A 23,133-nucleotide genomic window follows, 5' to 3' on the forward strand; every position below is an offset into this window, starting at 1 on the left:
TATCAAGTGCCCAGCATTATCCCAGAAAGATCTCTCTGTCTTGCTTCAGACCAGCCCCATACTTGTGAAGGAGGGGAAGCAAGATTTGAATATGTGTCAGCCTGGGGCAGGACTTTCTGGCACACACTCATGGACACTGTGTCTGGGTACCATGGCCACTGGATGTGTAATGCCTGAACCAGTCTAAAGGTTTTATTGAAGCCCCTTGGGAGCAACAATAAAAAGCGACACGATTCCTAACAGTGGCTCTGTTTTCAACGCATCATGCCCTCTGTGGATTATGATCTTACAAATAGCAATTGAACTGAAATCTGACCAAATACTTATTTTGAATGCATTAATTCAAATGGGGAGGGGGGGGGAATGATGCTTGTTCTGGTTTCCATAAATGCGTTGGAATTATTTTATGTAACGCTGTTAGGGATTTTTTTCTTTTTTTTTGGCCTACAGCCGTTTGAACATTCATGGAACAGTTGCATGCTAGCTGTGCTGCCTGTTTTGTGATGAAAGGCTGGGATCTCAGCTGGGGAGCATAAGGAAGGTCATCTGCCAGCTGTCATAAACTATAAGGATTTAATGGGGGGAACGAAGCTAATTTGATTGTTTGGCAAAAGGCTCCTTTCATCTTCTTGTATTTATTTCACTTGCTCAGATATGTAATCACAGGGTGCTGGGAAACACATAAAGAGTGGAAACGTATTACTAATATGAGTTTGGCTTGCCTCTCCCTCACCAAAAAGGAGCAGCAGTGTTTATCCTTTCGCTTGCGTCTGTCATTAATATGTGACTCACTTAAGAAGAACCAGTGTCTAACTATAATTTCACTCAATTTCACTATAATTTATTGGCCATGTAGAAGAGCCCTGGTGAACCAAGCTGTACAGTTGGTTTCTGATCGAGTTCCACAGATCTTCAAAGAAGCCTGCCAACAGAGCATGAAGGCAACAGCCCTTCTCTATTGGTTTTTGTTTTTCCCCCTCCTTCCCCAGCATACTGCCTCTGAGTCTGCAAGTCCCATAAAGCTATCATAATTAGCTGCTATTACTGTTTTTCCTCCATGATTCTGTCCGGTCCCCTTTAAATCGATTTATGCTAATGTCCTTTGCCACAATTGCAATAGCATGGTTCATTGGTTGGGTATATGGTATGTGAAGAAGTACAGCATTTGGCTGTTGTACATGTGATGCCAATCAGTTTCATTGACCCTGAATTGTAGCATTACAAGAGAGGAGAAAAAATGAATCAACTGCTTCTACAGCTTTCAGAATTTTGTCAGTGTCCTGAATGTCTAGTGTCCCTTTATTTATCTTTGCACCCTCCCTAACCAATTATGCATAACCTGAATATTTTCCCCCCTCTCATTGTTCATTATAGTCTTTTGAGTTCTGCTGGTCGTTTTAAAAATCATCAGTTGTGCGACCAGCTGCCAGTAGAACTAAGGCTAAAACAGCACTTGAAGAAACCTCAAACGCCTAAAGCACTATTTTACTTCAAAAGTTCAACATGAGAAAGCATTACAGTTGCTGTTCTAATTCGTTTCTTTGGGGGGGTTTGCTAATATAGACTGGGTTTCTTGTCTTCACAGCCCCAACAGAGCCTTTGCTGTGCAAATTTGCTGATGGAGGGCAAAAGAAACGACAGAATCAAAGCAAGTACACACAGAATGGCAGGCCGTGGCCAAGGGAAGGAGAGGTGAGTTGCAATTACCCACAATAATCTCTCAGGCATTTGGGTAGAGAGGGTTGGGAGGCTGACTTGACAGGACCTTGATAAAATAAGGGCGAACGAGGTGCCTGTGTTTCTAAGGATAAAGGCTTCATAATTTAAATGTTACCAAGGATAAAGGCATTACAGAACAATGTCATTTATCCATGTATTGCCATATGGGTGTCACTTTGTAATCATACAACAATATGGCTTACTATGGAGTAAATACTTGCCCATTTAAGTAGCTGAATTCCAATGACTTCAGCAGCGCTTACATTCACTGGCATACCTAGGGAGGGCAAGCGGGGCAAATGCCACGGGCGCCGACCTTCCAGGGGTACCTCAGAACCTCCCCCTGCCCCCGCCAGGACGAGCACCCAGGAGCACTTTGGAGAGGCAGCTTGCTGCCTCTCCATCAGCGCCTGGGTGCCGACTGAGTCTCCCCTCCCCTCCTCCTTTATAAGAGGATAGGAGACAGGCACCCTAGAGAGGCACTTACGCTCTAGGGCGCCCATCTCGTCTCCTATAAAGGAGAAGGGGAGAGGGGGGCGGTCCAGTTGGTGCCAGGCGTCCCTCAGGGGTGGAGCAGAAGCAGCGTGTGCCCCCTCCAATGTCGGAGGGGACACACGCCGCTTCCTGACCAGGTCTCCCTACTCCGCTGCTGAGGGCATCCCTCAGGGGCGGAGTGGAAGCGGTGCACGCCCCCTCTGACTTCGGAGGGGACATGCGCCGCTTCCCGGCTGGGTCGCCCTGCTCCGCCGCTGATGTCAGAGGGGATGCGCGCCGCTTCCTGGCCCCCACGGCCCCCAATGTGTCTTACAAGCTGTACGGAGGTCTCCACTGTAGTAGTCTGGGGCCACTGGGAGCAGCCCCAGACTGCTGCCATGAGACCCCTGCAACGCAGAAGGCTCCATGGGGGCCTTGGCTGCATTCCCCCTTGTTTTCAAAGGGGGAACAGAGGAGGCAGCTGCGCGGAAGTAATTGCGGTGACGATGATGTCACCGCAGTTACTTCCGGGTCACGTGCACTGGGGCACAGAAGGGGGGCGAAACGGGGTGGGAGGGCAGAATTCTGGGGGTTGCCCCGGGCAACTGCTTACATTAGCTTAATACAGGGACTCAGCATACATAGCCAGAAGACTGCAGTCTCAGATCAGCAGTTTTATACAATGCTATCCCATGTTGCAGTTCTCATTAAAGGAAGCTATGCATATTTGAGGTATTAACTACAGGAAAACAGGAGCATGTTCACTTAGGTCTAGTTTAGAAGGTTCAGATATTCTTTTATAGTACATTTATTCCCAGCTCTGCATAAATCCAGAATGCTTCTTCTGCATGTCTGCCATATGATTGCTTGGGAACCACTGCAGGATCAGTATGTTTTAAAGTCGTTAGAAATAAAATCTAACTTTATTTCTATGCTTACTTCCCCTTGCTAGCACTTCCCTGGCTATGTTCAGGGAAAAGATGGAGATCTTCTATGGAGATACTTTCCATACTCACACATTTTTGAAGCACAAAATTTTACTGTGAGAATGTGCTCGTAACACAAAGTGGTAGAGTTACACCTAATAATAATAATAATAATAATAATAGTTGTAGTAAAAGAAGAACTTGGTATTACTAATATGGCTGATGAGATCGTTTGGAATGTATGAAAGAAGGGAATGTGTCTACAGGATCATGCCTGGGGGAAATGTGGAAGTCCTGCTCGTATTTAGCAAGTCTCATTTTCTGTCTCTGTTATGACAAGAGGCAAGATTTATTATGGTGTACTAGTTATTTCCCACAAGGCCATTAGAACAGGTTAATTTTCATTTGCTTCCCCTCATTTCTTCCCTTCTAAATATTTAGGCACTAAAAGTTCTTTGCCCTTACCATGTGTCCAAACATAAAGTAACTCCATATGTTCTTTACAAGGGGGGAGAAAGAATACTGTTCATATTATTATTTTTATTTTCATTTTCTTTTTGGATATTAAGCCATTTGAACTATTAGAGTAAATCTGATTACGAAAATTTTCCCATTTTAATAGCAATTACTAATAAAGGGCTTGCCAGCTTCTGAATGAGAGCTTCATTCGAGTGTGTCTTCTAGATGACAGAAGGATAAGTCTATAATGACTTATTTCAGGAAAAATATATATTTTGTTTTAATGGCTGGCTGGGGTGATTTTAGAATATGGTTAGCGGGTTTGGACCACTTTTTGCCATCTTCAAACGAGAAAATGACTTGGCAGTGTTGGCATATATTTTGTGTGTCATTAGTCTAGGGAGGAGCATACTTTAGCACCACCAGTGACCCGCTAAACAAATAAGGAAAGTATTCTGAAAAAACATATAAGTTGCTCACTTTTGCAAGGCGGTTACCATGTCCTGTTCCAGTGCAACCATCCCAAGTATTTTTAGCAGATAGAAAATGCCACTGCGACAGCGGCATTGACATGGGAGCCTGGAAAAGCTACCAAGGAGTCATTATGCACTGTTATGCCAGTGATCCAAGACAAGGATAAAGTTGCCTTTTGGAGCCTTTATGGTTTGTTTTCTTAAGGATATGCTGACTCAGACTGCCCAAGAAGGTCTTGATATGATCGAATGCAACAGAAAAGCCCTTGAAGACAGATTTATATACTGCTTGCTAATGATGCCTCTGTCGGGTCTACAACCCTGACTTCAAACTGTCTATAAATCTGTTTTTACAGAACATGTGCCATTGTCGCCCATCATGTCAACTGTCTTGGGCTGTGCTAGAGTTAGATCAATAAACAGTGCGGAACAGGAAAGTTAATGTTGACGTAATACCACTGTGCCTCAGGAGTTTAGCTCCTTGCTCATTGATGCCTGTGAACAACAGGCTTACCACTGAGGTGTGTTTGATGTGTTAATGCTCATGTTTTTCAGCATCAGGCAAACCATTCAGCATATGATTCTTATAACATTTCTTTCTATCAAACTATTGTGATTATCTGGCATATCCAGTGCATATCTGGCATATCCAGTGCAGTTTTCCAGTGCCGGTGCAGCTGTGCCAATGGGGCGTGCACTGCATCCTGTGGTGGGGAGGCAGTCACAGGGGCCTCCCCAAGGTATGGGAACATTTGTTCCCTTATCTTGGGGCTGCATTGTGGCTGCACAGTACTGGAAAGTTGGATTGAACTGGGCCCTAAGTTGGTAAAATCTGGATGCAGTTTCAGATATTGCTTACTTATGGGAGCTCCACATGGGATGAAGTGCCTCCTTTATAGCTACCCATTGGAGCTACAAAGAAGGAGGTTCCTCTACATTTGATTCTAGGCCTAGTTTCCCTGTGCTATTGATCATGCTCTGTTTTTTATACGGAATCATAACCAAGCACTATTTTGATTCCAGTTTACTTCAGTGGAAATCACCTACTTTCCTCCCATGAATAGCCTACCTTCCTCCAAAAGAGAAAATACTTGGCTATTCCCAAACTCCATTCCTAAGACAAATATGTTCAAATAGATAATGATCGTCTGGTCATATGTTCAGTGCATGTCATATAAAAACCCAATCATTTAGCTGAGAGTTTCCCTGTTGCACTGTAGTATTGAGTGACTACAGGATCTCCGTTTCTAAACAGTAGCCAGGCATTTTCAGTTCAAGCCCAGCAATACAGCTCCTTTAATACCTTTTAGTTTAACACATTTTATAAAATTATATTAACGACAATTACCGTATATTACTGTATGCAAATTAGACAGCAAATAGTAAGACACTATCCACTTGATTTTGGTAATGTTCTTCCCACCTGTTGTGCACCAGAGGAGAGAAGGAATTTTGGTGTTGTGGATAACAATCTAATCTTCTTGACTACCTGTTTGGTTTATCTGGAGACAAACATCTAAGAATACTATTTTCCACTTCTCTGAATCCTCGGGGACTTTGTTTCTACTTAGGAGATGCTTAGCTGCTGCTTATTCAAGCTTTACAGTCTTGAGTGAATCCAAGCACAACATTTCAAGAAAGATTGCAGGTTTGCCCATTAGAAATGCTGAGCGCTGCTGATGGAAGGGTGTAGTGGGCCCCAGAGAACTGATCCTGGCATTGTTAGTGAGAGTCTCAGGTTTGACGATGTGGAGAAGAAACACTCTTTACACAATTCTTCAATAAAAGCAGGATAATGTTGGGTAATTGAGAAGCACAGGTGTCCAATGCTATATCTCATTTTTAACTCTTGCCACCCCTATTCAATGCATGAAAAATAGTTTTTAATACAGTACTCTATTTTGTTTATCTGTTGCTTTCAGCAGCTCAAGAAGACATTATCATGAGAATTATAATCAAACCTCTCCCAAGCCAGGCTCAGAGAAGAACTTCAGGGCTCTTAAAGCTGTTCTCAGATAGTCCCCTCATTCTTCTTTGGCTTGGATTGCTTTTAGCTGGAGAAGAATTTCTAACTCCTATTCTCCCTAGCCCTCACTGTTCTCAAAAGCCCTCCCAGTTTCCCATTCTTTCCTTACTTGGCAAGCACTGGTGAGAACTACAATTCCTGCATATGAGAATGGAGGTATGGCACTTCCTATCAACTCTCTTCATCGTACACCAAGTTAGCAGTACACTGGTTCACAAAATCCAAGGGACTGTGGGAGAACTGAACATATATATCAATCACTGCAGTTAAAACAAATCTTAAATATAAATATTTTTAAAAAGAGACTGTAGCTGGTTTATATTTACCTATCTCTTGTATAACGGCACTTAATTTTTCAATATGGTAAGCAGACATGAGCTCAACATGGTTTAATCTGAAAACGATCTAAGTTCTTTTACTCAAAACCAGAACTCAGATCATTTTCCCAAGTCAATCTAAAGCTCAGAAAAAGTATCCTACACTGCCATCCTTTTCTAATCCCCAGATCTCTCCCCATCAGTCAACCAAAACATCATCCTCTCTGAGGATTCTAGAGTCAGGATGAGCAATGGTAGCTTGGAGGAATAACCCTCAACAGAACTACATTTTCCTGAAATACATGTAGCACACTTTCTAACATGTTTCCTGTTTGTGTATTTAATTAATTTGGATTGGATATCTGTCTTTGGTTGTTTGGTCTTGTTCTAATTTTGTATCAGTCTTCCTAGATCTAATTAAAATAATGGTAGATTCCATTTTTCCAAAATATTTTGCATGCTGTATACCCAATCAGAAACTCTATTAGGGCGCCTCATCGTGAGTTGGTTAGGCCGATGCGTGGAGGCTGAATTCAGCCTCTGTGCCAACGGAGGGACCAAGCCTTGCGTCGGCTGAGCTCGGCTGATGCAAGGCTCTGGAGTGGGTGGGGAGCAGATGGGAGGGAAGTGTTCTGAGGCAGGGGAGGGTGGATGGTAGGTGGCCCTGGGGAAAAGTGCGCAGGGAGCAGTAGGTGGGGCTGGAACCTGACACTTATGCTGAATCCCAACCTTGTTTCCCGAGCTTCACAGAGCAGCTTCAAGCCGCTCCACTCTCCTTGGACTTGTTCCACCTCAGGAGGTGGCACAAGTCTGAGGAGACGCATAGGGGCTGCAGTGGCTTACCCAGGGGTAAGGGGAAGAGTTTCCCCTTCCCTTCAGCTTAGCCACTGTAGTGCTCTGTCTTGCACTGGATAGAAGCCTCCTGGCTTGCCTGTTACAGCGCAAGATAGGATTGCACCCTTAGTGTATGCAGCTGAGAGATTTGACTAAGAAGAGTATTATTCTGAAAGATGATGTTGCCATTATTTATAACATGCATGTAAGATTTTTTTTTTTTTAATTAAACCAGTGGTTCCCAAACCTTTTAGCACCAGGACCTACTTTTTAAAACAACCCAACTCTGTTGGGACCACCTAGGTTTACCAGAGTGCTAGAAAGAAATAATATTTTATTTATGTATTTATAGGTAATAATAACCAGAAAAAGATCCTCAAACTTTATCTCTCTATATTCGCAGGTGCTTGCAAACTACAGGAGCTCAGCTCCTTCCAGGGCAGTTAGCAAAATGCAGGAGCTCAGCTCTTTGCAGCGTTATTAGCAGCTACAGTATCTGATTTTTCAATAGCTTCAGAGATTGCGGCAATTAGTTATCTATCTTTCCATTACCCTTTGGCAACCCACCAAAAATCAGATCATGACCCCCCAAATGGGTCCCAACCCACAGTTTGTGAACCACTAAATTAGACTATTTTGATGATTTTGGACTTGAATGAGCCATAGAAAGATTCTGGGACCAATCTCTTTATGTTACTTTGATAGGGTCATGAGCAAAGTGGGGCATGTGCCCCATTGTTTAACTGACAGGTTCCTGAACATGCCTGATATTAGACCAGGATGAAATTAATATTGCAAGCCTATACATATTTACTTAGAAGTAAGTCTCATTGAGTTCAATAACCTGACTTACTCTCAGGAAAGCAAGTATAGGTTTGCAGCCTGAGGGCACAAGCCTGAAGACCGCGCACTGGCTCGCTGCCAGCACGCACCGTCGCAAACTTGCCATAGTGCATGCCTGCAACCATTAGCATCGGCCCAGCATGGGCACTGGCTCAGTGCGAGCCTGTGCTGGGCCACAGATGGTGGGAGGCCGGCGGACCGCAGCCAGGTGCTCCATGCAAAGCACCAGGCAGCAGAGAGGTAAGTGGGGCATGGGCAGAGACATTCCAGGATGGGGGAGGTGGGAGAAGGCAGGGAGAAGGAGTGATGGGGGAGTGGGGCGGGAGGGAACCGTCAGAGCTCCGCTCCGCCTGATCCAGAGCACTGTGTCAGGCTTTACAGCCTGACATGTAGTGTCCTATCTTTGTGTCTTGCTTCTGCTCCATGGGGCTACTTTTCTTACCTGAGGGAAGGATATGATGCTCAGGAAGCCGGTTTTTGCACCACAGCAGCTCCACATGCTGGGCAGCTCAGGATTAGGCTGTCACAGCCCAATCCTGAGCTGCCTAGTGCGCGGGGCTGAAGCGGCGGCACAACGGCTGTCGCTGCATCCTGTGCTCACCAGGCAGCTGCTGCTGCCTCCATGGGAGCTCTCATCTCCTTCCCCCAGGTAAACTGAGTAGCTCCACAATGGGGCTATTCTATTCTACAGTGACCTGAAGGTTGGTGAAGAATCAAGAGCCTGTATGTTGGGTGGCCAGTGCAAAACAAAGGCTCTGGAGCAAAGCTCCACTGGTCCTGCCACCCTTCCCCCCACTCCCTCCACCCAACACGCCTCCTCCCCGTCCTCTCTCCACCTTCCCCTGCCCCAGAACATCACCTCCCCCCATGTCTCCACCTACCTCTCCTCTATTCAGCTGTCTGCACAACTGCTGAGCAGCGAAACTCTGGCCACTCCACTGGCGCCAGCCCAGTGGAGCACCGGAGCTCCTTACAGCACGTTTGTGACAGTGTGCACTGGCAAAGCGTAGGATTGGGCCCTTAGTCATTTATTAGAGGCAAGGATCATTGAAAATTCCTTCAATATTCCCTCTCTTGACTGCTTTGTGGTATATTAATCCAAAGTTATGACCTCTTTTGTCAATAACCTTATATTTTTAACTTTTTTATTTCAAGACTCATTCCATGGAAATGCTCAAGGATAGAGATGAAAATGAGTCATTTTAAAAACACAACAACAACCACATTCTCCTTCAACTGTTCTTTTGACTGTCTTCTATTTTGACCAAGTATTCATTACTATTCTGTCCAATTTACGGAGAAAATTATACAAAGTTCTTTGGGAGACTGGAATTTCCCCAGTCAGTAACTGCAGGAAAATCAGTCATTGATTCCACTTTCCTTCTGTCTACCCGTGGCAGGCATTTAGAAGCAATCAGTTTGTCTCTGTTGGGTGCAGTGGAGATTGTAGTGGTTCTCCCACCAGGGGCCACTTACCCACTTGCTGCTCCAGGACCCATAAGTAATTGTGGTGATGTCATTGTCACCGCAATTATCTCCAGCATGCTACCTCCTCCATTCCCTCTGTGAAAAACGGGGGGAGGCAGCCCAGGCTCCAAAGGAGCCATTCACACCATTCCTAGCAGTACTCACCTCCTGGGTTCCTTCCAGCAGCAAAAAAAAATTCCGTTGGAGCTTTCTGTGCTACTAGAAGCAGCACGAATGGCTCCTTCGGAGCTTGAAGTGATGTGGGCCTCGCCTGAAATCCTGCCCTTTAAAGAAAGGGGAGGGCAGCCCTCAGATTGGCACAGAACCATGCCGATAGCGGCTGCACTCCTGCAGCCACTGTCAGCACTGTTCTGACTGTGATAAAAACCAGTGAGTCATGATATCACTCTCCAGGGCACCAACATTTCTGGCACCTGGGGCATTTGCACCCCTTCCCCCCAGGTAAGCCATTGGTTGAGTGCATTCAGACCTCTGTTCTTGACATTTTAATGCTCCAAGTAGACATAGAATCCTGGGTTGAATTCATAGACCTCCATGGGTAGAATGATTCACAGCCCGATCCTGAGCTGCCCGGGGCACGCAGGCTCGGCGGCACCGAGGAGGGCTGCTGCCGAATCCAGCACCTCCCACGCTACTGTGGGAGGCACCTTGGGAGAAGGGGATGCCCAAGTAAGCAGCCCCGCAGTGGGTAAGGAAAAGGTGTTAGTGTAGGGCACGCAGCCCTCCACAAGCACCCTGGATCCTGCAGAGCAGAGCTCTGCAGATCCTCCTCCCTCCCTCCCCCAGCACACCTCCTGCCCACCCCCTGGCACGCCTCCCTCCGCCCTCTCTCGGCCCCTGCCAGCCTCCCCCCTTCCCGGAACGCCTCTTCCCCGTCCCCTCCCCTGCCTGCCATTCCGCAACTCGGCAGTCTGGGAGACCGATGAGCCATGGAACCTGGGTGTCCGCCCCGCCCTAGCCCAGCACCGGCCAGCGCTGGGCTAGCACCATTGGGAGCCCGGCAGTGAGCCCCGCGAACGTGCCTTACAGCATGTTTGCAACTGTACTCGGCGGCACGGACCCGTGTTCCCAAGCACAGAATTGGGCTCTCAGGCTACAATCCTATACTCACCTTTGTGGGAATAAACCCCATTTTACACAATGGGACTTATTTCTGAGTAGATGTGCCTAGGATTATACTGTCAGTGTCATGCCTGAGTATTTATTCTTATCTCTATGTACCAAACTATAAGAAATCACCACAATAGACCTTGTTGCTGGTTACCAGGAGTCTGGGACCCCCAAACTGTATTATCTTCCCTGTTACATGCATGCACAACACTCCACTACTAAAGCTCAGACAGAGCATTTGTTCTCACCAAATTGTGATATTTTTTTTAAATGGCTACTGCTGTTCAGTCATATACTGAGCACTCTGTGGTGCTTGCTTTAGTATATATGGGGCCCATGTCGACCTAAGTCCCTGATCTGCAGCACTCGTAAAATAATGGTTACAATGAACTAACCGTCATAGAACAGTCAGAAATGCAGCTTCTGGATGAAAAAGCCCATTATAAGTTTGCATTTAACTTTGTTATGCTTAGCTATTGTATAGTAATTCAATTTAAGTCTTAGCACACTAAGGGCACAATCCTAATTTGCCCTGGAAACAGGCAGACCAGTGGGCCTGTACTGCAGCCAGCATGCATTTGGGCAGTGCAGCCTGAGTCAAGGGGAAACCTTTTCCCTAACCCTGTGTCGCGCTGCAGCAGCCCCAATGGGTCTGTTCAGATCTGTGCCATCTGTCAAGGTGGCGCAGAACCGAGCAGCCAGGGGCCGCTCTGCACCATCTGGCAAAGGGGCTAGGATCCGACATAACTGCTGATCCTGGCCCCACCTCCCGCTCCCCACCCTCCCACAGGAACGCCCGCCACCGGCCCTCCTCCGCCCCCAAACACCTCTCACGCAATGTTTTTGTTCTAGGGCCACCACTTCTTGTATTCTGGAATTCTGTATTCAGATTTTATTTATTATTTATGTATTGAAAAAATTGCTACTCTGCTTTTCCCTTGCCAAGGCAAAAGTCCAACAGGATGGGCATTTACGTAATTTAAATAAGAAATGTTACAGTCAATAATGCATATGCAGGAAAAGCTGCTACGGGTCCAACCTATTTATACATGGATTTTTTATACACGAATTTGACTCAACACGAATGGCCCCTGCAAATGAGAAGGAATGTGCTGATCCCTGGAGAAGGGGAAAAATGCATCCCTTTAAAATCAGTTTAAAAAACTGAACAGTCCTTTAACAGTAGCCTCCTTAATGAGACAGCGAGAGAGGGCAGCTGGCTGACAATCCAGCAATCCTTCTCTCTCCAGGCGACCCCTCCCTTCCCCCTGAGCACATGAAAGAAAGGTGATCACTTTGCATTGGTGAAGGGAGGGCTGAGTGAAGCCCTTGGAGGAGGACTGATTGATGGATTGTCATCTTAATGACTCTTATCTTGCATCGCAAAGGTCAGCAAGGCTGTTTTTCAATCACCAGAGCAAAGAAACTTTGTTTTTTTAAAAGGATTTGCTATAGTGCGATTTTTGCCATCCACATGAATGCTTGGAAGGGGCCCATGTGAATAATGAGGCTCAACCTGTACTTTGGAACATTCATGGGGTAAACACTCCATAGGGAAAACATAGGGTGTGTGCAGATATAGGCAGTATGCTTTATATGCCTGCACTTCCAAGATGTTGGCAGCAGCAAGGGTAAGGGTCTAAGAGTGAGCTGGTAAGAAGAAACATTGGTCAGCATAGGAGAGCTGTAGGATTGTGGAAAGGAATATTAATTCCCAAACCAGTTTTAGTAAAGTGTCTGTGTATTTTGAAAGAAGACCTTCATTGGCTCCACTCAGTACTATTCTGGTTTGTCTTGAAATTCCTCAAACCCTCTAAAACAAAGTCCTATTTGGACTTTGGAAACCCTGGGCACAATCCTAACCAGGTCTACTTAGAAGTAAGTCCTATTTTGTTCAATGGGGCTTACTCTCAGGAAAATGTGGTTAGGATTGCAGCCCCTGTAAGTATTTGTAGGGTTGTGAGGGGGCAGCAACTCAGTTGGGATGATCATGCTGCTGCTAGAGAGTAAAGGATTTTGAAAACTTACGTGGAGGTCACTGTGGCTCTCCAAAGGGTCTGGGGAGACTGCGACCTCTTAACCACTGGCGTACCTAGGGGAGCAGATGGGGCAAATTCCCTGAGCGCCAACCCTCCATGGGCACCTCCTCAACCCCCTTCCCGCCGCCCCTCCAGCCCGCCCGCCCGCCTGCTTTTTTCTTTAAAGGGAAAGAAGCCGGCAGCTCTGCAAGCAGCACCGGACTCAACACCGGACCGGGCTGCCCCCACCTCCTCCTTTATAGGAGGAGAGGGCAGGGGTGCCCTAGAGCATCACCACGACTGCTGTCGCGCTGACGCTCTGACCTGGGTGCCTCGCCCTCTCGCTGCCTCCGGAGGCCTTTGGTGGCAGCGAGAGGGCAGCCTAGAGCATTGGCGCTGATGCTGTGGTCCAGGCGCTGCCCTCTCGCTGCCTCTGGAGAGGCCACTGCTCTGAACAGCACTCCTGGCAGCTCCAAACTGTTGTTAAGAAGGGGGAAAAAATCCACTTCCTGTTTTCATCATGAAACTGGAAATGGTTTTTTTCTTTCCTTTTTTACAGCAGTTTGGAGCTGCCGGGAGGGCTGCAGAGGGGGTCACAGGTTCCCCAGACCCTCTGGAGAGCCATAGCAGCCCCCAGGTAAGTGTAAAAAAAAAACCTTTTACTCCCCAGCATGTTCATGTTGCTGCCAATATCTGGGCTATTCCCCTTAAAGGGGGATGATCCTTTTCTTTCATCACCCACCAGTTTGGGAACCACTGCTCTAATATCAGCTCTCAAATAATTTATAGTACATCAAGCATTACAGGGAGCATAAGTACATTAAAATGAACTGTCTCTCAGCATGTTTTACTGGGGAGAGCATCTTATTTCTTAAATGCACAGCTGTGTGTTCAAAACATGTCACATCAAAAGGTTTGATTTATTAATAAAATCTTTTTTTTAAAAAAAGAAAGAAAGACGTAAACCCTTTTAATGCCACCATATATTTTTATATTTGCCACCAGTCAAAACTCAAAACTCTTATAAATTATCAAAGGGAAGAACATTGCCAATTTAATCTCCCTACTGAGTAAAGTTTATTTTATTAAAGGAGTGTTTAAAGGAAATGTTATTGGTCTGTTGCCTCCCTGCTATTCTTCTTCAAAGAGCTTGGAGTTTTAAATACTTGCTATCAAGGAGTTTTCCTTTCTATTTAATTTTGCTTGCTAGAGCACTTCCCATATATGCTTTCTACGGGCTGCAACTCCAAGAGGTATCGTATCTTTGTGTCTCATCAGTATGTGTTGGTCACTCAGTTCAGCGATTGATAAAGTTGAGCCATTTGTCACAGGTGAATGAGAGTCAGCATACATTTGATATGGTTTAACTGGTAAGGAAATGCCTGTTGAGATCTATTTGTTAGCTAGCAGGCTTGAACCATGATAGCTTTAAATAGCAGTTATAACTTTCTGTACTACAGAGTATCATGGTCTCAAAAGTGAGCATTATTTAGTGCTAAGCACATTCAGTTACAGAATTATTAGGCAACAAGAGGGGAAGATATCTCCTTGGGAATAAAATGAATAAATATGCTAGACAATATCCAGCATGTTTAAGAAGTCCTAAAAGTGCATTTAATACCAAAATAAACGGAGTAATGTAGTGAGTTTACCAGATTTCCCCTTCTTTGTGGATAGGTGTGTATGCATATGAAATGCATGTGATGCAAAACAAGTAACATTCTGTTTTCCCCCAACTGTGCACAGGCTGGCATGGCCTTGACATATGACCCTACAACTGCTATTCAGAATGGGTAAGTAGTATATAATTTACTATTATTTTCATCAAAAAATACTTTCCATAAACTTTTCCTCAATCTTTTCTTTAATTCAGCAATTAAAATCTTTAAAAAGACAAATTCGTCACAAAAATAATTTTGAAAGCAAGTTTACGGTATATTATATTGTTTTCCTTTTTACATCCAGTTTATAGCTTTGGTTTATTGTGAAGTTTGTTTGCTTTGTTTTTTTAATCATTTCTCTTTCCATTTGGCCAATGCAGGTTAACTTGAATTTTTATATCTTTGAGAGAAGCAACCATTCTCTTTCATGAACTAGAGGTGCTACTCTGATCATGGTTAATTCCCTCACTTGGCCAATAGGACACAGTTATGTTCTAAAGAATGTTCAAGACTGGATAAGTTGAGAGACTGACTTAGTACTGCAGCCCAGAGCACTTACCTTCTTCCAGGTAGTGTCCGTCCACACTGAGCCCACCGCTGACTGGTGCTGACCCAGTGCTGGCACTCCCTACTCTAAGGGTGCTGTACAGTAATAATCCACTGCAATTATACTTGGTAATACAGTGGTGCCTCGCAAGACGAAATTAATTCGTTCCGCGAGTCGTTTTGTATTGCGAAAATTTCATCTTGCGAGGCATCACTGCAAACAAACAAACAAAAAATTTGCAAAAAAAATTCGTCTTGCGAAGCACGGCCATAGAAAAATTTGTCTTGCGAGTCACCAAAAAAATCGCAAAACGCTTTCGTCTTGCGAGTTTTTCGTTGCGCGAGGCATTTGTCTTGTGAGGCACCACTGTACTTAAGTTTTATATTAGCCCAAGGATTCTGTTCAGGAGAGTTGGGGGGGGGGGCTTTTTTCCCCTTGTCCTATGTGTGGACATACAGCACAGGAAATGTGTGTTTGTTTCTGTGAATAAATATGACCATCCATGTCGGCAACCTTCAGTCTCGAAAGACTATGGTATCGCGCTCTGAAAGGTGGTTCTGGAACAGCGTCTAGCGTGGCTGAAAAGGCCGATTCGGGAGTGAAAATCCCTTCCACAACGGGAGCAAGTGCAGTCTGACCCTGGTCTGTCTCCCTGGCTATGGGCCTTCCTTCTTTGCCTCTTTGTCTCAGACTGTTGGCCAAGTGTCTCTTCAAACTGGGAAAGGCCATGCTGCACAGCCTGCTTCCAAGTGGGCCGCTCAGAGGCCAGGGTTTCCCACCTGTTGAGGTCCACTCCTAAGGCCTTCAGATCCCTCTTGCAGATGTCCTTGTATCGCAGCTGTGGTCTACCTGTAGGGCGCTTTCCTTGCACGAGTCCTCCATAGAGGAGATCCTTTGGGATCCGGCCATCATCCATTCTCACGACATGACCGAGCCAACGCAGGCGCCTCTGTTTCAGCAGTGCATACATGCTAGGGATTCCAGCTCGTTCCAGGACTATGTTGTTTGGAACTTTGTCCTGCCAGGTGATGCCGAGGGCAGATATGACCATTTGGTGTTGTACAACTTCATTGGGAAGCAGTGGTAGTGAAAGTCTTAGCTTTAAAACAGAATGAACTGGGCAGTCTGCAGATATGACATTTTTCTGTGCAGAAAAGTTTGAAATATGTGAGCCACCATATTGGTTGTCAGCAGTATTATGCCTTGCAGAAATCTGTCGTACAACAAGTAGCACGAAGGATGTGATATTATTAAGGGCATTTAAAAATCTGCCCTTGCGGACTGTGATCTGTATATTTCCTTCGAAGGGAACTGTATTAATACATCAAAGAACAGAGTTTTACGAGTGCAGTGATCAATAAAGGAGCTCTTGCTGTGTGTGAATCCAGGTAGTTGCATATTCTTTATATACTATATATACTTGTGTATAACTTGAAGAATTCATGCCTAAAAAATTGACCCTGAGAACCTGGGTCAACTTATACACCAGTCAATACAGTGAGTAAAGCAGGAGCTTATAGGAGCTTCTAAGAAGCTTCTGGGAAACTTAGCAGCTGTCTGGTGAAGTGGAGGTGGTACTGGGCTGTGAAGCAGGACACAAGGGGTGGAGGAAAAAGGATAATTTTTACTAGTAATTATGGTATTCAGGGGCAGCTATTTTAGCTTCTTTTCCAAACAGGAGGAGACTTATGTGAACTGTAGTCTGTATGGAGGCTGCTGTTATGGAAGTCCAGCACTTATTCATCACAAAGCCTTCTCACAACTCACACAAGCCCCTTCAACTCCCTTCCAGCTTGGAGAAGAAGCTAAAATATCTCTCTTTTTTTTCTTTTTACTACTGCCTCAGAACATTCCTGGCAAGTTATTTTCAAAGAATTTCACACCCCCTTAAGTTTATGGGTCTGGCCTAACACCAGGGTGTCATCCTCATTTCCATTTGAAACCAAGTCTCAGGCTACACTTCAGTGCACCATTACTTAAGAATAACACCCATGGAAAGCAATGAGTAAATAGGGTTGCAAGAATGTGTAGCTGCACCTGCTCACAGTCATTCTTTGTCTCTCCACTGTGAATTGAATTGCATACTCCCAGGAATGTGTTATATGTTGTATATTATATATAGAGCCTCTGGCTTAACACACCAGGCACCTGAAAGAAGGATTTGATTAATGGTTGAACTGGTATGTTGTTTACAGTGCACTTACTCTGATAGTGTTTACAAAAAGGCTGTGAAGAGCAGAATTTTAAAAAGTTAATGAATAAAAATGCATCTTATGATCTTTTACTATATATTTATACTTTAGAAACTGAACAGTTCTTAGGTAACATTTACTGGTAGGTTATTTTTCAGGACCTGGCCTTAGGTAAAATCAGACAAATCTATAGTGAGACACACCCCTAAGTTTAACCCCTGACTTGTTCAAGGGTCATAGAAAATTCCATGATTTGAGGCTCAAAACCTGCCCTTGATTTATCTGAGATCAACTTATAGGTGAGTATCGGGGTAGTTGTTGTTGGGTGTGAGTTTACACATCTGACTTTGTTTGGGCTTTTATAAGATGTGCATGATTTTGTTGACATGTGAACACCTAACAGCACTTGTACTTGGCAGTTTGCATGGAGGTTTTTTTTTTCTAAAAAGTGAATACTAATGGGTGTTTTCAATACACTTGGAGGGAAATTTCTTTGTGGTAGGAGAAGCTGAGCACCCTTCATCCCAAAAAACTTTGTCAGTGGATGTAGCAACCAGGTTTAGGCAATACAAAAAACTATGATTAAACCACAATTAAACTATGACTTAGCATGCTACGGCTCCCTGAGGCATCTGGTGGATTCTTAGGCATCTGGTGGGCCACTGTGAGATACAGGAAGCTGGACTAGATGGGCCTTTGGCCTGACTCTGCAGGGCTCTTCTTATGTTCTTACTAGCACAACCTGCAAACTCCTCTTTCCCTGAACACACAAGAGGAGAACATTTGCAGCTTCCATTTTCAGTTCAAAATAAACTGGGATTTCTCACTGAGTCCAAAAGCAGCATATTCCGAATTGTTCATACCACATTTTGTGAATAAGCCAAGGTATCAGGCATAATGAAAAATCTTGCTTTGTTTTTAAAACAGGAGTGGAACCTGCAAATGTCTTTTCCTCATGCAGGCGGAGAAGGGAAGCAGGGGTAATACATCCAAGATCTTGCTAGTAATATCAAGCCAGTAATATCAAGATTTAATTCTGGTTTACAGCCCAATCCTAACTTGCCCTGGAACAGCAGGCTGGCTGGCCTGCACTGCATCCAGGACAGGGCTGGGCCAGGTTGCAGCACAACTAGGAGTAAGGGAATTCATTCCCCCTAGCCTGTGTTGCAGGGCAGCTGCCCCTATGGGGCTACTTGGATCTGCACCACCTAAAGAGGTGGAGCAGATCTGGGCAGCCCAGTGTAAGACTGGACTGCCTGAGGGGAGGGTTAGGATTCTGCCTAAGTGCTGGATCTTAGTACCACCCCCCACCTGGGCCTGGCCCACTCAGCAGCCCACTTGCCTGCCGCCTGCCTTCCCCCTGCCCCGGAGCACCCGTGAAATGCTTTTTCTCATCCTCCCCAAACCCCTGCTCTGGTGGTCTGCTGCCAGCATAAACATACCTCCAGTTGGTATGGATTCAGCACCAGGAGGCTGGTGCACATCCTCACTCCACCCTACCTGACTCCCAAGTCATCGCAAATTTGCTTTACGGCACATTTGTGACACTCAAAGACCTGTGCAGGGGAATTGCGCCAACCTATCTCAAGGTTAGGATTGCACTCTTAGGGCGCAATCCTAACCCCTTATATCAGTGCTTTCCAGCACTGGCATAGCGGTGCCAATGGGACATGTGCTGCAGTTGGGTGTCACTCATGGAGTCCTCCTCAAAGTAAGGGAATGTTTGTTCCCTTATCTCAGTGCTGCATTGCCTTTTATGCCAGTGCTGGAAAGCACTGACATAAGGGGTTAGGATTACACCCTTAGTGTTACAGCTCTGTCAAAGTCACTTTGACTATGTTTCTGAAAAGTGGAATATACATCCAAGAAATATTACCGTCTTCTGTTGAAAGAGGGTTATGCAAGTTTTTGAGCTGATGGAAACACCAACCAAAGCTTTCAAATTATATAGAACATTTGGTTAGATAAAGGGTTTTGTGACATGCTAAGCCTTACCACTCTAAGGGCACAGTCCTAACCAACTTTCCAGCATTGGCATTGGGGCATGTGCTGCATCCTGCAGTTGGGGGGTTACAGAGGCCTCCTCAAGGTATGGCAATGTTTGTTCCCTTACCTTGAAGTTGCATTGCCCTTATGTCAGTGCGGGAAAATGGGTTAGGATTGCGCTCTGAATTGAACTGTGCACATACAAGAAAATGTTTTATTGTACTGCTTAAAGCTTAGAAAGTTGTATCAGTATCTACAAGTACTTAGTCTATCTTACTGCCCAATCCTAAGGAAGATTAATGCTAGTGCAACATGTGCGCCGCTGGTGCAGGCTGCTGCAAAACATCTGTAAAGTGCTTTGCAGCAGCACAAACTGCTAGCAGGGCCGGAGCCTTTTCACATGTGCTGATGGATTTTGGGAGCTCCACTAGAGCAGGTAAACCTAGTTATAGGTGGTAGAACAGGGCAGGGGAAGAGGGAGTGGAACAGGAAGGGGAAGGGTAGAATGGGGAGGAGATGGGGCAGAGGGTGGGAAGATTGGGCCTGTGAGGGGTTGGGATCAATATATACATTCCTAGAGCATCTGTTTTACAAGTTTAATTTCCAAGCCTGTTGCTAGAAGTGTGTATTTTACAGACTTTTCAGATAACTGCACCTCTTTAGCTGAACAGGAAATGGCCAGCTGTCTTCCAACATCTTTCCTTAAGCAAGCCTTTTTTGCTGATGTAGTGGCAAATGTGATTGGATTCATGAAGAGCTTATTTTTGAGAAGCAATGTTGCAGGATCAAGTAGGACAATTTCCCTCCACTCTGTGTTCTTTCTTTTTAATCCGCAACAGTCTAACAGTGGTTCTTATGTTGAGTGGCAGTGTTTTTTCTCATTAGAGTGAAGTATCCGCATCAGAGCGATGCAAAAGAGTAGAATGGAAAGGGCAAAAATGCATGGTTAAGGGCTGGGTACTTAAGAGCTTTGGTTATACACATTACATTTTCCCACAGAGTCCCTGTAAACTGCAGGTGGCAGTCCAGAATGGATTTAGCATGCACAGTTTGCCTTGGCTCTTCTGTAAAAAAAGGAACTTGTGTCAGTCCAAGAGGTCAACATAGCAGTGTTGAGAAATATACAGGTGGGGCCTTGGTATCTGCGGATCTGTTCTCAGACTCCCTCGGAAACAAAAAACTGCGAATAATGAAATCCGTTGTTTTGGACCTTTAAATCCTCCAAAGGCAACCAGAGCTGCATTCTGGTCACCTCTAGAGGGCTTTTTGAAACCTGCAGAGGTCATGCATGTGTGCCCACAGCCTTTGCAGGCTTCAGAATGGCCCTTATGGACAAAAAAAAAAAAAATGCTACTTCCAATTTCCCTCAGGAAACTGGAAGTGATGTTGCATTAAATGGCATAAAAACATCACTTCCAGTTTCCCAAGTGAAATTGGAAGTAGCATTTTTTTGCCCATAAGGGCCATTCTGAAGCCCACAGAGTCTGTGGGTGGACATGCCAGGCCTCTGTGGGCTTCAGAAAGCCCTCTGGAGTCGACCAGAGCACAGCTCTAATCACTTTTAGAGGATTCAGGTTGGACCAAGTCTAGCTCAACATGCTTCCGGGGGACTCACGTTGAACCAGGTCCACAGATATAAAATCCTTAGATAAACAGGCTCCACCTGTATATGCAGTTCACCAACACTACTCCTGAATCCTGCAAGTGTAAATGCGTTCAGAAGCCCCTTTGTTTCCAATAAAAGACCCATGCCTGATCCCCACTGAGCACCGGTGGAACATAAATTGCATCCATGTCCTCATTTGTTGCCTCATAAATGGGACACCTGCAAAATGCTACCAAGCTTGTTTTGCAAGTGAAAGCCATGGAATCTGCATTGCCAAGCTGAACTGGCCGTACGGAAAAAGGAATGTGCAGATATCCGCTGTCGCTTTCCAGCATGTTGCCATGGAGATACAAGTACTGGTATAGAGTTAGAAAGGCAATTTATTAATACAAAATATTCGGTACAAAATAAATATAATAAGTTGATAAGTAAATGCCATGGCTATTTTAAAATCTTATTTGGATTACTGAAAACAAAATTTTGTCACATTTCTTCTCTGCAGTTGACACCCATCCCTCTGAGTCCCTGCTTGCTTTCTTGTTTCAAGGCTTTAATTTTAAATTCCTAAGTTAAAACAAAGAAACCACATTGCAAATATCCCAAGTTTAGTTAGTTGTCTAAATTCCTCTAGTCAGGTCTAAATGCCATTGATTTCATCTATACTTAGGTTTCTGTGGACCTTAGTCATGATTAACTTCCTCAGGCTGCAATCTTGTGCATACTTACTTGGGAGTAAGCCCCATTGACTCTAATGGGACTTATCTCTGAGTAGACATGCATCGTATGGGGCTGTTGGTCATCACTGATTAGACTTATAGTAAAATCTCATGCATGTTCTCATAGTGGAGGGAGGGGACTTTCAGCATTTGCAGGCTGAAGCAGGGCAGTAGTGCTTAGTAGTTAACATGCACACTCCCTTCCTTCTCCCCTCTTTCCCCTATTTAGGCATGCAGCTAAATAGGGAAAAGCTTAGTGGGCTGCCACCAGCCCAGGTGATCAAGCCGGACAGAAGGGGGTTATCTGGGCAAAAAACCCTACCAGGAAAATACAGAACCTCAGCAGTTCCTATCCAAATCACTCTTACAGTAGCACCTGCAGAGCAAGGGGGCATGACATTCCATTGTACTTCCTGTACCAGGGACCAGACAGACCCAGGGTTAAAATACAGGGAGCTCCCATATCTGCGGATCCCATATCCACTGATTCACTTATCTGCAGATCGGGTTCATAACCCCCCTATGTGACCTCTCTGGATGTGAGGGGGTTTCTCCTCCCCTTGACTCTGGAGGGTTTTCTGTGCACAGCAGAGGTCAGGCACGTCTATCTACAGCTTCTGCTGGGCTCAGACTGAACCTTAAAGTAAAAAAATTGTGACTTCAGGTTTCTCCATGAAATTGAGGGCTTTGCTAGGCCTCCTAATGCCTTGTAAGACATTTTAAACATCACTTCCGGTTTCATGGAGAAAACAGAAGTCACTTTTTTTTAATGTTAAGGCTCAGTCTGAACCCAGCAGAAGCCGCGGATGGACATTGCCTCTGGAGGGTGAGGGGGTGTACCCTGGTAACTGCAATTTCAGAATCATGTGGGGTTCCAGAACAGAACCCTTGGATGCCAGGGGCACGCCTTTTAATAAAACAGTTTATTAAAAATCTAACCAAAAAAGATATGCCAAAATGGGAAAGAAAGGTGAATAAGGAAGAGAGAAGCTTGGCAGAAAAACATAAAGAGGGTTTTCAAAAGATGCAAAATGGCATGTCACCATTTGTGACAGCCATAAGGCATACTGTGCCACTGGAACACAATTTCTAGCAGCACAGTGTGTTCATAATATTGGGTCGTTACGCTGCAATCCTAGATACACTTATTTGACAGTAAGCATCGCTCAACCTATTTCTGAGTAGACATTCCTCAAATTGTATTGTAGGCTGCAATTTCCAAAACACCTAAGTACGAGGGTCGCCCAGAAAGTAATGCACCACATTTTTTTTCTTCAACAATTATTTATTGAACACAATGAAACTTACACACAAGAAAGAATGATGTTTCTTCTACACTCCCTATTTTTCCATGTAATCTCCGTCCAGTTCTATGGCCTTCCTCCAGCGAGACACAAGGGCATGTATGCCCTGTCGGTACCACTCCTTGTTCTGGTCACGAAGCCATTTCTGCACTGTGCAAATCACCTCTTCGTCATCCTCAAAATGTCTTCCATGAATGGCATCCTTTAATAGCCCAAACAAGTGGAAGTCTGAGGGAGCTAGGTCAGGGCTGTAGGGTAGATGGGGTAACACAGTCCAACCCTGTTTAGTGATGTGTTCCGAAGTCCTCAAACTTGTGTGAGGCCGAGCGTTATCATGTTGAATCAAACATTCACCTGGGTTGTTATGGCACCGAAGTCACTGGAAGCGCTTCTTGAGTTTGGTTAATGTCTTCACATAAGCTTCAGAATTAATG

General features: G+C 45.0%; 1 protein-coding gene across 4 annotated transcripts in view; it reads left to right on the forward strand.

Moving 5' to 3' along the window:
• The window catches only part of RBMS3 (RNA binding motif single stranded interacting protein 3), an 851,530-nt gene that overhangs the window by 737,765 nt on the left and 90,632 nt on the right, over positions 1 to 23,133 (forward strand). For all 4 annotated transcript variants that reach the window (XM_066631436.1, XM_066631435.1, XM_066631437.1 and 1 more), the window contains 2 exons: positions 1,586 to 1,692; positions 14,434 to 14,480. In XM_066631436.1, the coding sequence (XP_066487533.1) occupies positions 1,586 to 1,692; positions 14,434 to 14,480 (154 nt within the window). The remainder of the gene's footprint in view (positions 1 to 1,585; positions 1,693 to 14,433; positions 14,481 to 23,133) is intronic.

The sequence above is a fragment of the Tiliqua scincoides genome, chromosome 5 (assembly GCF_035046505.1).
Source record: "Tiliqua scincoides isolate rTilSci1 chromosome 5, rTilSci1.hap2, whole genome shotgun sequence".
Lineage (NCBI taxonomy): Eukaryota > Metazoa > Chordata > Lepidosauria > Squamata > Scincidae > Tiliqua > Tiliqua scincoides.